Source organism: Ornithodoros turicata, chromosome 8 (assembly GCF_037126465.1).
Source record: "Ornithodoros turicata isolate Travis chromosome 8, ASM3712646v1, whole genome shotgun sequence".
Lineage (NCBI taxonomy): Eukaryota > Metazoa > Arthropoda > Arachnida > Ixodida > Argasidae > Ornithodoros > Ornithodoros turicata.
Window position 1 is genome coordinate 859,511 of NC_088208.1, and position 14,456 is coordinate 873,966.

The 14,456-nt window shown below is 48.7% G+C and overlaps 1 protein-coding gene across 1 annotated transcript in view; it reads right to left on the bottom strand.

Moving 5' to 3' along the window:
* Nucleotides 1-374: 374 nt before the first annotated feature.
* LOC135366337 (ATP-binding cassette sub-family A member 17-like) overlaps nucleotides 375-14,456 on the bottom strand; it is an 82,961-nt gene continuing 68,879 nt past the window's right edge. The window contains exons 17-21 of the mRNA XM_064599008.1: nucleotides 8,281-8,744; nucleotides 7,399-7,586; nucleotides 2,692-2,865; nucleotides 946-1,159; nucleotides 375-678 (exon numbers count right to left, since the gene is read on the bottom strand). Coding sequence (XP_064455078.1) covers nucleotides 430-678; nucleotides 946-1,159; nucleotides 2,692-2,865; nucleotides 7,399-7,586; nucleotides 8,281-8,744 — 1,289 coding nt within the window. The 3' untranslated portion in view covers nucleotides 375-429. The remainder of the gene's footprint in view (nucleotides 679-945; nucleotides 1,160-2,691; nucleotides 2,866-7,398; nucleotides 7,587-8,280; nucleotides 8,745-14,456) is intronic.

Sequence of the window (14,456 nt, forward strand, 5' to 3'; positions counted from 1 at the left end):
TGTGGCAATGCATTTAGTCCCCAAAAGGAGTACGCACGCACTCCTTTTTTTCTTAGAATGTGCCAGTAGTTTTGGAGCCCATATTTCCTTGATTGCCATCGAAAATGTTGTTCCAACATTGTATTTAAAGGGAGGACCATATGTTGCACGTATTTCTTACTCCAAACAAACGACCTTGCAACACCTCGAGATTTGAGATAGGATAAACCACGAGGTGCTGATTTGAGACAACCGTCTCGCAAGCAGTACGTGTTGTCATTCTTGTCAAGAGTGTTCACCGGGCTCAGGTTCATATTCCTGTACGAGTGGGTTCGCTTCTGACACGCACTGTTATTTACAGATGACATAATCGAATCACACAGATACAGATCAAGCACATCCCCCATGCTACGAAGCATGTATTTCGTTTCACGACAGTGAGCAAAACATTCATATCTTGAAAGTTTCCGGAGGCATATAACCCATCGGAGCGGCAACGTATGCCTGCTGGGGAGCAGGGGCAACAGGATTGACCTGTTGTCCGTACAACTGTCGTCTCGCGAGGCTGATGAAAATTTTCTCGAGAGTTGTGTCCGACGCCAAACAGCTTTCCAACTGGAACTGTGCTCGCAGTATGGCTATTCTTCGGAACATTTCGCTCCATGGCAGCATTTCTTGCAATTGGAACTCGTACAATCCCTAGAATAGTGCATACAAGAGAACATGTATTACTGGGATTGTATGATAATATATCGCAAATACGATGCTAACTACTGAGGACAAAACGAATGGAGAAAGAGATCCACTTTCAGTTATGAAGGGAACCCGAGCCTCGCGGTAAAACTACGGTAAAACTTCGCGGTAAAAAAAAAGGCTAGTGTTAAAAGGACACGGTACTACCAACGAACTGTTCTTTCCTGTCGTCTCGTCTATGTCTACTTGTTGTAGCTTAAAACGCAGAATCACCTGGTGATAATCTGTGAGCGAGATGCCAGGAAAGACTTCACTGATTGCTGCCTCGAAATGAGCTCGAAGGATATCGTCTTTCACGGCCATTTTAATCGTCAGCGTGTAACCTTTGCCGAGCTTCTGCTTCAGGTGCTGAAGTGGCCCCAGGCAATGAAGTCTGCCAGAAACCATTATGGCGATGCGGTCGCAGGCAGCCTCGCATTCGTCCATGCTGCGTCAAGAGCACACAAACAAAACGTCGATAATTATAAATCATTCGGATCATGCGCTCAGACGATTCGGATCACCCAGATTACCTAAGTGCAGCACCAGCACCATCGCAGGATTGTGGTGGGACGTGGAGGGGAAATTCCTGCTGACATCTCTGCTTAGTGCACAGTGTCCTTAGTGCTTAGTGTATTGAGACAACCGAAAATACAAACTCAAGTCGCCGCACGTCACAACGTGTTTTATCCTTTTTGCTTTTATTTACTGATGTTTTAGAACGTGATGTAGGAAAATGATGTTTTTAACTCTCAACGTTAAAGTACTGTATGGTAATAACTTCACGCCTCTCAGCGATGTATTTTCTGTTTCAAAAATGCGGCTGTAAGACAGAATTGTTTTTCTAGTACTTGAAGCGGAGTACAAAGTACGCAGTTTGACATGTACCTGAAGTACAGTACTTCAAACACTACCCATCGCTGGCCGAATACTGCGACGCACCTGGTTATTGCTACCTTAAGGAGCGTGTGTTCAGCTTTTCCTCAAAGCACACATAGACATGGTAAACAGTCAAACAACTTATCCGAGAGACCCTCTGGTTACTCAACCTCGATACCCTTCTGCAGAAAAGGCAGTGCGTAACTGCATACGGTACCAACCTAAAACACATGGACCTGGTCGCGATCCTCTATAGCCAACAGCACTGCCCCAAAATGGAGAAAAAGACAAAGAAAAAGAAGAAAAAAATGGAGAAAGTAACGCACTACCTCGCGAAGTGTAGTGTGCCATGTGACTGCAGAGCTACCAAGCTCAACTCGTTCCGAAGACAAAGGTGGCAAGATAAAGGCACGCGCAAAGGTGAATAGCATTTTCTACGAGAATGGGCTCATGTCCTGGTCAAACGGAATAAAATTGATAAGTTCGCATTTGACCCTTTGGCGTACGTTGTGGTGACGGCGAGAGGGAGCCGAATCTTTGGAAACAGAACCAATTCCCATCTATGGAAGTCTCTTCGAAGACGTTAGCACGGATTGTGACCGCACACTTGATGCAGAACAAGAACGGAATGACGAACTTAAAAGCGGCCAACCACCAAGTCAAGTGACCGACGGGACGGAAAACGAAGACGTCGCAATATCCCGTCAAACAGTGCCAGGAGACCGGCTACACTATACGTAGAGCTGCAACCGTGGCCCTTGTAACTTTTAAACCTTTGTTCGACGTATTTTTTGCCTCCTGTTTCCAAAAGCGTTACTCCAAATAACACGAAGGAGAATGTGATGTATCCCTCCTGTGTGCAGATCTAGCGTAACAGCAATAGTGGTCTTTCAACGTAGTCAGATAGCCAAGATGTCATAATACGTGACGCGTGCTGAATTTGTTCCACACATCAAACAGGAAACTGCTCCTTTTTTCGTCAAATCAATGGAGAGAACGACTTTCCAGAACACTTTATAGTGTGAGATGAAGTTCTGTGTTCATATACTGGCCATACATAATTATTACGTCTTATACCTATTTCGCTGTTCTGGTAATTACCTGTGCGACGTGAGGACGATCGAGACTCCCGAAGTGACTCTAATAACTTTGATGCTGTTGAATATCTTCCTTCTTGCGACCACATCTACCCCTGCACTCGGTTCATCCAGAAATGTCAGCTCGGGAAGTGCAATCATGGCCACCGCTACGCATAGCTTCCGCTTGTTTCCACCGCTGCGAACGAGAGCGTGGCAAACGATTAGCAGCCGTACTTCTTCGCACAATGAGCGCACTTTTTTTAACCGCGAACGTAGGGCCATAGAGAGGGCAATTGTCTTTTACGCCAGGAAACTGTTACGAGTAAGGTTGTAAGGAGGAAAGCAGCGGATAAGATTCTGAGTCATACAAGCTGTTCATTGGTCCTCCTGGTATGTAGGGTAAAGGGGGGGGCAAGATGAGACACAGGGCAAGACGCGCCATTTTTTGCTCGGCTCCGCCTGTCTCAGGCGCGAGTTGCTACATTCGCTTGAAAACTTCACCCATAGGTGGCTCTGCACGTCCTCTTTCTTGCACGTGAGAATTGTCAGGATTGGTGTGTGCGGTGAAGAGAGAGAGAGAGAAAAAAAATCATATCTGCCACAAACGTATAGAAACCCGCCAAAGAGGTGCGATTTTCTGTGATCCTTTTTCTTATTATCTGAGCTGTAGCTTTTCGCACGCTTATTCTGTCAATGCTCTGTGTGTTTTTATTAAAGGGGCACTAAACAGCTCCAGGAATATTCTCCAGTTCTTATGCCCTATGAAAGAACGTGGCTCACGATACCCAATTATGAAATTCATTTACTTCTAGCGAGCGCCTTTACCACGAAACAATGCCATTCAAAGAGCATAATCCGCGTGAGTCTCTCCTTCCTACTCGGAGAGCACCTACGTCACACGTCTCGCACGTGTAGCAAAGCTGCATTCCAGTCACTGGAGATGGGGGAGATTTCGGACTCCTAGCCAATGACGGGCCTCGTTGACACAAACAGCAGCGTGCGGGGAGAACCGGTTGTGAGAACACCGCTGTGACCTCGGGGAGCAATACAGCGCTGGAAACATAGTGCGTACATGAAATGGAATATTTTGGGCTTTTGGTACCTTTTGATCTGGCTGCCTTGGGTTTGACAAGTGTACATATGCTTAGAATTGACCTCACTACCCGATATTAAAACAAAATCAGTGTATAGGCGTCCCGCATTTTGAATGGTTGATGGTGCGTGACGTAAAAATGCGTGTGGCTATTGTCGCCAGGGCATCGCAGGGCGGGGCATGAGCGCGAAAGAGTGCAGTGAATATTCGGTTGGATTGGAGCCATTATTTACTTTTTTGCGACAAAAATTTTTGCTAAACGTCACTGTGGGAAACGAATCACACTGCATTACAAAAAAGTGCACCTTGCATACCTGTTTATTGCCCCTTTAAGAATACAAATCACATCATATGGGCAGTGGGCTCAAGGGGGTTGTGTAAGGGCCCACGGGCTTTGTCCGTTTGGAACGCGAAATCTAATTTGTATAGCTCTTTACCACGGCGTGTCTCGTCTTGCCCCACACGATGTTTCGTCTTGCCCCGAGAGTTTGGGCAGGATGAGACACTCTGCAGTTTTGGATGTCTCGTTGCATGTTTATTTGAGACCGGTTACGTCCCTTCTGCATTTACAGGTCAGGAGCTCTAGACTCCTGAGAATGTGCCTATGGCTAGTTAAAAAAAGCAAAAACACGAAAAATAATAATTACACGTTCAATTGGAAATTTCTGTCTCATCTTGCCCCGCCGTACTCTATAGCAACTTGAGAATGTCGTTTTCAACGGTCTACTAATACCCGTACCACACGAGCAGAAAAAAAAGGAAAAAAAAAGGAAGGAAAACAGCGTGTCATGTCAGTTGGGTCCCGAATGCCATTCCTTACGATGGTCGTGCTATACGTCCGATATGAGTGACATTGAACGCGATGATGTCGTTGCTGGTCTCCCACTACGCGTAAGAGATAGGGTAAAGGGAAGAGCGTAAACGCGTTCAAATAGATTGAGAATACCTGTACTATCCCACAAAATGAGAAAGTTTGCTTTATTTCATAATCAATGGTCTGTACTATGTCGGAAAATCGTTCTCGTCTAGCCTGTTAGGTGGCAGTCTGCACTAAAAGCAAATATTAAAAGAAAAAAAAAACTAAAAGCCAATGGCTAACAACGCCAGGCATTTTGCCGAAAATAATGCTTCTTTTTGTGTAATTTATGAAATAATTGCTCGGTGCGCAGTACAGAGCGGCCGTATGGAAGTTTTACATTGCTCTTGTACTCGGACAATAGGAGCGAGGTTGGGCATTTCCTGGGCGAGTGAATTGTGGCGATCTCATTTCGCGGAAAATGTCATTCGTACGAATGCCATTTAATATATTCGTATAGCACGCCATGCGGTTTGTGCTTTTGCGTCGTCTTCGCGGAAGAGCAAAGATGTAAGGTCGAATCTGTAGCCGAAGCTCAGCGGCTGCTCGACTCGCCAGCAGCCACAAGCGCTGCGATTCCAGCAAATACATCCCATGCCGAGCTCTGCCAATGTTCAGTGCGAACACGGCCAGTTGCCAGCGTGCCCGCCTACTAACCCCAACCCCAAGGTCGCGGGCATCAGCAAATTGACGGCGGGGAAGCTGGAAAGAAGCAGTGTGGCAGGCAAGCAGCTACGAAGGGCCTTACTCAGGGATTTCTCTACCCTCCCCTCCCCCCCGCCCCAGGGGAGCTGTACACCCTCTCTGCATTTTTGGAACACCCTCCCTGAAATTTCTCATGTGACCCCACCCAGCTCGGCCACCAACACGTTCTGGGAGTGAGTCCGGCGCAGCGAATTACATTCTGTACTGTCAAACTTGGGCTGTAGGACAACAGTCATGCAGATTACTGTACCATGCATTCCAAAATTTGCGCCCAACTCAATCAAGCGAGGTATTCTAAGGTTTTCACCATTGGTTGCTACGTGTTCATTGAGCTTCGCGAGACAATGTGCTAGTCTCTTTCCTTTGTCGGTCGTGTGATTATGCATCTTAATGTTGAAATGCCGTTCATAATGAATCTCTATTCTAATGTGCTGTGTTCTAACGTAATACCGTGTACAAATAAACCGGGAAAGCTGTGGATATATGTCACCATTGTGCCACGATTCTTTCCGTGTCTAAGAAAAATTCCGCAAGTGGAACGTTCACCAAGCATACCCCCCCCCCCACCACTTTGAAAGCTCCCCCCCCCCAGCAGTGAATTTCTGGGGAAATCACTGGCCTTACTTCATAAGTAAGGGCGATTATGCCTGTGTGGCTGGTATTTGTGAATATATGTGTGGCTCACAACACAAAGACTGGCTAGGAACGACGACACTGCGGTGGTTGGGCCGTAGGTGGGCCTTTGGTTGTTTGGGTGTGTTTTTCAGTAAAATCGTTTCGTTGCTAGGGGGCGCCTGCTCTTTGCTTGCGTCCGTTGCCTACTGCGCACGGTATCATAGACATTGGTATCAGTTGCTTTGACACGCCGTCTTCAGCGAGGGACGTCAAATGCGGTGGGCGTCAAATGCGGTGGGCTGAGGTTTTCGTACACTTTAAAGAAAGCTCAGGCAGGCAAGGTTAATCCACAGACTCACCACTATGACGTCGTTCACCGTAGTATTTGTTATAGCGACGAATAATAAAATGAACCTTTCACAACGCTTCTGCGCATGCTCTGTGACCCTGAAGGAGCTGAAGAGGGTTCCCTACACATTCAATAAATGGTGCCAATATGGTGCCGACCGTGTTTCGCTACATAGCCGCTAGGGTACGACGCGGGTGTGAAAAACGTCCATTCACTTAAAATTTTTACGTGTAACCATCTGTGATTTGAAAATGATGCCTGGTGCGGGAAAAATGAAGGCGCCACGCGAGGGACCTTTGGCTATTTGTTCACTGCTTCGATGCTACGATGGCTGCTATAAAGGTCAAAATACTTTCCCTCCACGAGACACACACTCGCACGCTCTGCGTGTATTTCGTTAAATGTGTAGTTGTGCATTTCCTAGGCGGGTGTAGTAATTTCATGCCAACACCTCAGAACTACTATTGTCGCAAAATCTTCCTGTGTCAGTTTGAATGACTACAACACCAAAAACACCGACTATCCTATGGACGTACGTCCATCGTACGTCCGGTGGATATCCGAGGGATATCCACTGGACGTTATTATTCGGACATCATTATTATTATATTAGCACATTATTCGTACATCCAGAGAATGTTTGGTGTTGTTGGGGAAGGGACGCCTGCTTGTGCACGGCGTGCAAGTAGCAAATTTCGACGACGAAGCGTTCCACAACCGTCACGCATATGATGTAATTTATTTCTCCAAAAATAAATTTATTTCTCTATCTATCTATTTATTTCTCCGTTTTGTGATGGCGTTCGCCGTCTCTGGCATTTTGGAAGTCACAGAAGCCCACAAACGATGCAGTTTAAACTGTGGTCATGCCTGCCGGAACTTCTACAGTACCCGGCTTCTTACGCCACAGCGAGCGAAATAATTAGTACCCTCATCATCACGATCGCGATCATCTGCTTTAGGGCGGAAACATTCGAAGCCAGTCCTTCGAGCCCTTAGGAATGGAATATGGTTAACGGTCTTCTTGTATCATAATAGAACCTTTATGCTAAATATCTCCATTGTTATCTCCTTAATCATCCTTCCATATTTAGGGATAGCTCATATTTACCTGTAGTCGTCTGACACTCTGCTGGCATACATAGTGAGGTCTACAAGCTTGACCATGCTGTTAACGAGAGGTTTTATTTCCTTTTCCCGTACACCTCTTAAACGAGCCATCAGGTACAGGGACTCGTATGCAGTCAACTGTCCAATAATTCCGCCGCTCTGCATGCAATATCCAATCTTCGATTGCCACTAGAATAAACAATTCCCAAGTGTCAGCATCCAAACCGCTGCATCGCGAGGTTAAAGGAATAGAGAAATGACTTTTAGGGCTGCTGGTATACTAGCTCAATGAATTACAAAAAGGGGCGAGGGCGTTGGTGAGCTGATCCGTGATGGCAGCGAAATAACCCTAGAGAGTAAGCAGCAACAGAAGTAGAACACGAACACAGCAACACTGTGTTGAAGCGGACTCACTTCCTAAGTCGTCTACGGGGAATTTTTGTTCGCAGGGTTTTCGCAAACCTGGCTAAATTCCTACACAAAACAGGCACATGCATGTTCCTCTCGAGTTTATCTAGGGAATGACATATTTTTGAAAGCCTGATGCTATCCCGTAATTTTCGGTGGATTAAACTTCTGAATTAAACTGGATCTACGGGAGACAACAACAAATTTGACAGGCTTACTGCCAATGGCTTTGCCGTTTGCCATCAACTTCTGTAAGCTGACGCCGATTACATTACTTCCTTAAAGCACAGGTGGGAAGCAAAACGAAGCCAACAATTTTGCGACGGTGCTGCCACCTCTCTCCGGAAGGGAACGTTAACTAGACCGCACGAGTCCGCCTTGAAGGGTTACGGAGTTTGATATCGCGCTGCGTTCGTCTCGCTTCCTCTTTGTCTCGGGTTATTCCTCACTCATGAATGAAACAGGGTATACCCACCAGGCTTATATTACCCCTCATGATGGTGTTACCCATGTACCCTTCTCCGGCCGTAGGAGGAAGAAGACCCGTGAGCATCTGAAACGTGGTCGTCTTCCCCGCCCCGTTGACGCCGAGCAATCCGAAACACTCCTTAGGGCGCACCGTGAACGAAATGCCGTTCACAGCGATGAGATTATTGAAGACTTTCTTCAGTCCTCGCACAACGAGAGTGTACTGCGACCAGGTGTTGGTGGCACAGATGGAACGGACAAGATTTCGCTCTTGCTCAACGTCGCTGTCGGCCGATGGAAGCCCATCGCTCTCCGCATTCCAGGTGGACGTCGAGGAGTCGAGATAGCAGATGACGAGAAAGAAGATCACTGCTTCTACGACCATCACGCACAGCTGGTAACCAATTCCATGCTTACTCAGTGCTAATGGGTTTAAGATGATTTCATTGCCCCTTTTTCCCTTCATGTACTCTGGAGAAATAACGAAAAATCACCGTCAGTCGCATGAAACTTGCTGTGCCTGTAGACATAGACGTGTATACATAGGGAGAAAAAAATTCGCTTTCAGCCACTTTTAATCATGTACCTTTGCACAATCACGAATTCGGGCATCCTCTCAACTCCACGTGTATATGATGCATTCATATTATACAAGTATCACACCCGGTAACTAATTTGTAATGCACTCATGTTACATAATGTGGAACGTCGCCAGACCCACCATCTCTGATGTCCCATTAGGGGCTCCTGATCTACTAATGATACATCACCTGTTTGACCGCAAAATCCTACTTGACGGACCATTGGGTTTTCATGTGGGGGCACTAAGCTCACCTGGTCAGTTGGATACCCTTTGTTCGGCCACCAGGGGCTATGTGGTACCAGCAGGTGGGGCCATTCGGCAAACCTGACGGGCTGTGGGACAGCATTTGTCGGACTGCTAACAGTCCTGTTGGACCACTAGGAGCTGTTAATGGGCCGACCACCTGTTTTGATGGTCCATCAAAATATTCTAATGAACCATTAGAATTTCTGATGGAGCCTCGTCGGATTTTTCGATCGGGTGGTACCTGTGTGTCTTCTTGCGCTTCTATCATGAGCATTTGATAAAATTCAGCTAAGGAGGTGCCGGCCAGGCGTAGTCACCAGGCTACCATGTGCAGCACGGAGAACCATGGGCCAGATGACGGCAAAATGAGGCCCATCTCCAAGACGTGACCGGACTTCGCCATGACAACGCGTTCGCGTGCCAGTTGTCCCGAACAGGACGATAGTGGTGGAGCTTACACGCGACCCTGCGATGTCCTCTGTCAGGGTATGCCGTGTTGGGAGTGTATGTCTGGGGCTAGCTGGGTTGCACCGGCAACGTCATTGATGATGTCGGCGAAGGGGGTCATCGTCCAGAGACATATGTTGCGCGTGATAGAAACACTGTTGGAAATGACTAAAGGTACGTCGAGAAAAGTTGTGTGTCTGGGAGCGCTGAACGTAAACCAGGCCAACCGATACCATGAAGCAGGCCAGACGAAAAATAACTATCGAAGACTCACCGAAGACCGTGATTTAGAGTGAAGGACCACTGACGGTACGTGCCAATTTTCGAGGAGTCCACGGAAGTGACGATTGCACATGTCGCCGCGCGTTGGTGAAACATTACTGTCGTCAACGTCAGTGCTGACGGGGAAGCGCTAATCAAAGTTGCGTAAGTAAAGTTGTAATACTACAGGGAACGGTAACACTAATGTGCCACAGGTGACAGTTGACAGTCCTACAATTTCGATGTTCTGCATTCTGTGTACGAAAAGATCTGGCAGCGAACACTTTTGCTGTCAGTTAAAACATTGGTGTAGAACGTGGCGTAGAACTTGGTATAGAAGATCGCCCTTCTTCAGGTGAGGGAACGGAGGGACTTGTTGCAAGCACGATGGCCGATGGTCAGCGCCCGCGTCTCATTGGTCACAATTTGTGCATTGAGCTCGCCTTAGAAAAATAATTCCCGTGCACAACTGTTGATGCATGCCACCTCGTTACGAAAGTGTTGTGTATGTTCAAAGATACCGCGCTTGACTGTACAATGCGAGCACAGCTGCGCGAGCTCTCGTTCTTGTGTGCTGGTCCTGGAACTGATCGGGCGCGTGCTTGGGAATAAAGTAGTGTTGGTTGCTACTCCGACTTGACTCTAGGTCATTACAACTGGCGTCGACGGATGTAGAGAGACTGCAACAGGGAATGCCTATCGGAGCTTCAGGCGACGTGACGGGACAGTCAGTTCCAACGGCTATGGGATACCTAGGACACATCGAGCCCTTCGATCCCAACATGTCGGACGGCTGGGAGTACTACCTGGAAAGGATGAACTTGTACTTCGAGGCCAACGGGATATCGGATGCCGGTCGACGCAAGTCAGTTTTCTTGACTTTGTGCGGATCCGGAACCTACAGCTTGGTTCGGTCGTTGTTGCTTCCTCGAAAACTGGCCGAATGCTCCTACCAGGAGGTCCACAATGCCCTGACGGAACATTTTGCTCCACAGCCGTCGGATCCTTCGGCGATTCCACACCCATAAAAGGGACCAGCAAGAAGGGGAGAGTATCACGAAGTAAATGGCTGAAATTCGGAAGCTAAGTGAATTCTGCAACTTCACGGACTTGGACAATATGTTGCGCGACCGTCTGGTGTGCGGCATCAGAGACCAAGCGATCCAGAAACGGTTATTTGCTGATTCCAAGCTCACGCTGAAGTCGGCCTTGGAGATTGCGCTAGTCGCTGAAGCCGCCAACAAGAACGTCTCGGAGATTAAAGACGCAGCGAAAGAGCTTCACTACGCTTCGAATCAGGCCACGGGAAAAGTTAAAAAGCGACACCGCTCCAAGGAACAGCGTCGTGAACCCCAAAAGAATGGCTGTAACCGTTAGGGAGGAAGTCACGACAATCAATCGTGCCGCTTCAAGAATGCGGTCTGCAACTTCTGCAGAAAGAAGGGACACCTGGAGCGTGTGTGCTTTAAGAAACAGAAGTCAGCAACCGGAGTTCCTCTCCCACGACCTCTTAACCACATCGAGGACGACGTCCTGGACGAGGTGACAAGTTCGATGTACCACATGGACTGACAAGGCAACAAAGGGGGCACTGACCCTATCATGGTCAAACTTAGACTGGACGGAGCACCATTGACCATGGAGGTTGACTCTGGGGCCGGACCTTCCGTCCTCAGCGAGACGGTGTACCGGAAGCTTTGGAGCCGGCCACCACCGCTTCAGATGTCATCAACGGTTCTTCGGACTTGGTCTCAGCAACAAGTACCCATCCTAGGCTCTCTTGACGTTGAGGTGCAGCACAACAACATCAGCACTAGACAGTCGGTGCTGGTAGCACCTGGCGACGGCCGGTGTTTACTCGGGCGCTCCTGGTTCAGAGACTTGGGAATTGAGGTTCAAGGAGTTCATGCCATGCTTGATAAAGACCAGGTTTGGTTACGCAACCCGGTGTTCGAAGGAGGACTGGGGAAGTTCACAGGGCCACCAGTCACGATCGACATCGAGAGGGATGCTACACCTGTTTTCAAGAAATGCCGCCCGATTCCATTTGCCATGCGCGACAAAGTGTCGGTGGCTATCCAGAAGATGGTGACGGAAGGAGTCCTCGAGCCGGTCGCGTTCTCAAAATGGGCTACGCCAATTGTACCGGTTCACAAGCGGGACGGAACGATCCGCATCTGCGGAGACTACAGATGCACGGTGAATACAGTAAGCCAACCAGACAAGTATCCATTGCCCACATCCACAGAGATGTTCGCTGTCCTGGCCAATGGGGTGTTATTGACGAAGCTTGATCTGGAGCAGGCTTATCTACAGCTGCCAGTAGATGAAGAGTCATCGTCGCTGTTGACGTTGAATACGCCACTGGGGCTTTTCGAAGTAAAACGCTTGCCATTTGGAGTGTCCGCTGCTCCAGGGATATTTCAACGCTTCATTGAGACGGTGCTACATATTGTTCCTGGCGTTGCAGCCTTTCTTGATGACATCATCATTACTGGGAAGATTGTTCAGGAGCATGACCAGAGAGTCCAGCTAGTGCTAGAACGACTGCAACGTGCAGGACTTCGGCTAAACGGCAAGAAATGCAAGTTTTCAATGTCCTCGCTGAGCTTCTTGGGGTTCAACATCAGCAACGAGGGTATCCGCCGTGTGCTGAGAAAGTAAAAGCGGTCCACGATGCCAGGGAGCCGAAGGACAAGAAAGAGCTCCAGGCTTTCCTGGGACTTGTTAACTTTTACGACCGTTTTATCCGGAACAAGGCTACTTTACTAGAACCTTTACATCGCCTTCTGGACAAGGGTTCAAAGTGGAAATGGACAAGTGAACACAGACAAGCTTTTGGAAACTTAAAAAGGGGGTTAAGCTCTGAAATGTTACTGTGCCACTACGAGCTGGGGAAGGAGTTAGTTCTGGTGTGCGACGCATCTCCATATGGGATAGGTGCGGTGGTTGCCCACGTTGATGACAACGGGTGCGAGACGCCCATTGCCTTCGCTTCCAGGACATTACACCCAAGTGAGCGCAACTACGCGCAGGTCGACAGGGAGGCTTTGGCAATCATATTTGGAGTGACCAAGTTTAGGCAATACCTCTACGGACGCAAATTTGTGATATACACAGATCACAAGCCGTTGCTTGGTCTCCTGCACCCACATCGGCAAATGCAACAAGCAATTTCGCCAAGGATGCTTCGTTGGACGCTGACGCTCGGAGCTTACAGTTACGAACTCCATTACCGGAAGGGAGAAGACATGGGCAACGCCGATGCCCTCAGCCGATTGCCACTAGAGGTGGAGCCCGGAGCCACAGCTGAACCCAACCCTCCGGAGGTTTTCCTTATTGAAGAAGTGCCACAAGCAGCGATACATGCCAGAAACGTTGCTGCTGCAACAGACAGAGATCAGGTGTTGCTTCGGGTTAAACAGTGGTCTAGAGACGGTTGGCCGAAGTCATCAGCTCAAGCGAGAGATCTCAAGCCTTACTGGACACGCCGTTTCGAGATATCTATTCAGGATGGTTGCCTGCTTTGGGGAACCAGAGTTATTGTCCCTCAAGCACTACGGCAGGGGATCCTCACCACACTGCATTCAGGCCACGCGGGGATCGTACGCACGAAAGCAATGGCCAGAAACTTTGTATGGTGGCCGGGGATCGATGCTGACATTGAGAGCATGATCGGTCGGTGCACCCCGTGCCAATTAACGCGAAATATGCCACCGAGAGACACTTCACACCCGTGGCTGCCGCCGCAGAAGCCTTGGTCAAGGCTGCATCTGGATTATGCAGGGCCTTTTCAAGGGCGCACGTTCTTGGTGATCGTCGATACTTTCTCGAGATGGCCGGAGGTAATTTCTGTGTCGTCGATGTCGGCGGCCGAACTGATCCGTCATCTTCGCCGTGTGTTTGCGACGCACGGATTGCCCGATGTCGTGGTTACCGACAATGGCACGTCTGTCACTTCCTAAGAAGGAACTCGATCAGACACATGTTCTCTCCGCCATACCATCCGCAGTCGAATGGCGTCGCAGAACGTATGGTGCAGAACGTAAAAATCAAGCTTCGACAACTACGACGCGACGATCCGGACTGTCGTCTATCACGTCTGTTGTTCGCATTACGTACGACACCATGCGCGGACAGCACAAGATCTCCGGCGCAACTGCTCATGAACCGTAGCCTGAGGACCTTGCTAAGCGATGTCCGGCCAAGACAGCAGTTGACGGAGGAAGCTGACCAGTCACTAGAGCGAAAATTCAAAGCTGGTGACAAGGTGTTCGTACGTAGCTACAGGGGTAACCACAAATGGCTACCTGCCACGGTGGTTGGCGTCGAAGGCAACTGCACTTTCAAGGCACAACGCGAGGACGGCGAACTGCAAAGAGCGCATGCAAACCGGATGCGCAGATGTCAGGCAAGTTGCAATAGCCACGACGACGCCAGCAGTGAATGGTGGTTATTTCCAACCCCAACTCCTACGCCGAGCATAGACAATACAGCATCGCCGGAGACAACAGGAAACACATTAGTAGATCCTGGTGTATCGGGCCTGCGACGCTCTGAGCGAGCTAGAAAAAGGCCGGACTTTTACGGTGTGGTGGTCTCGAAATAGGTGGGGAGGACTGTTGTGTACGTTCAAAGATACCGCG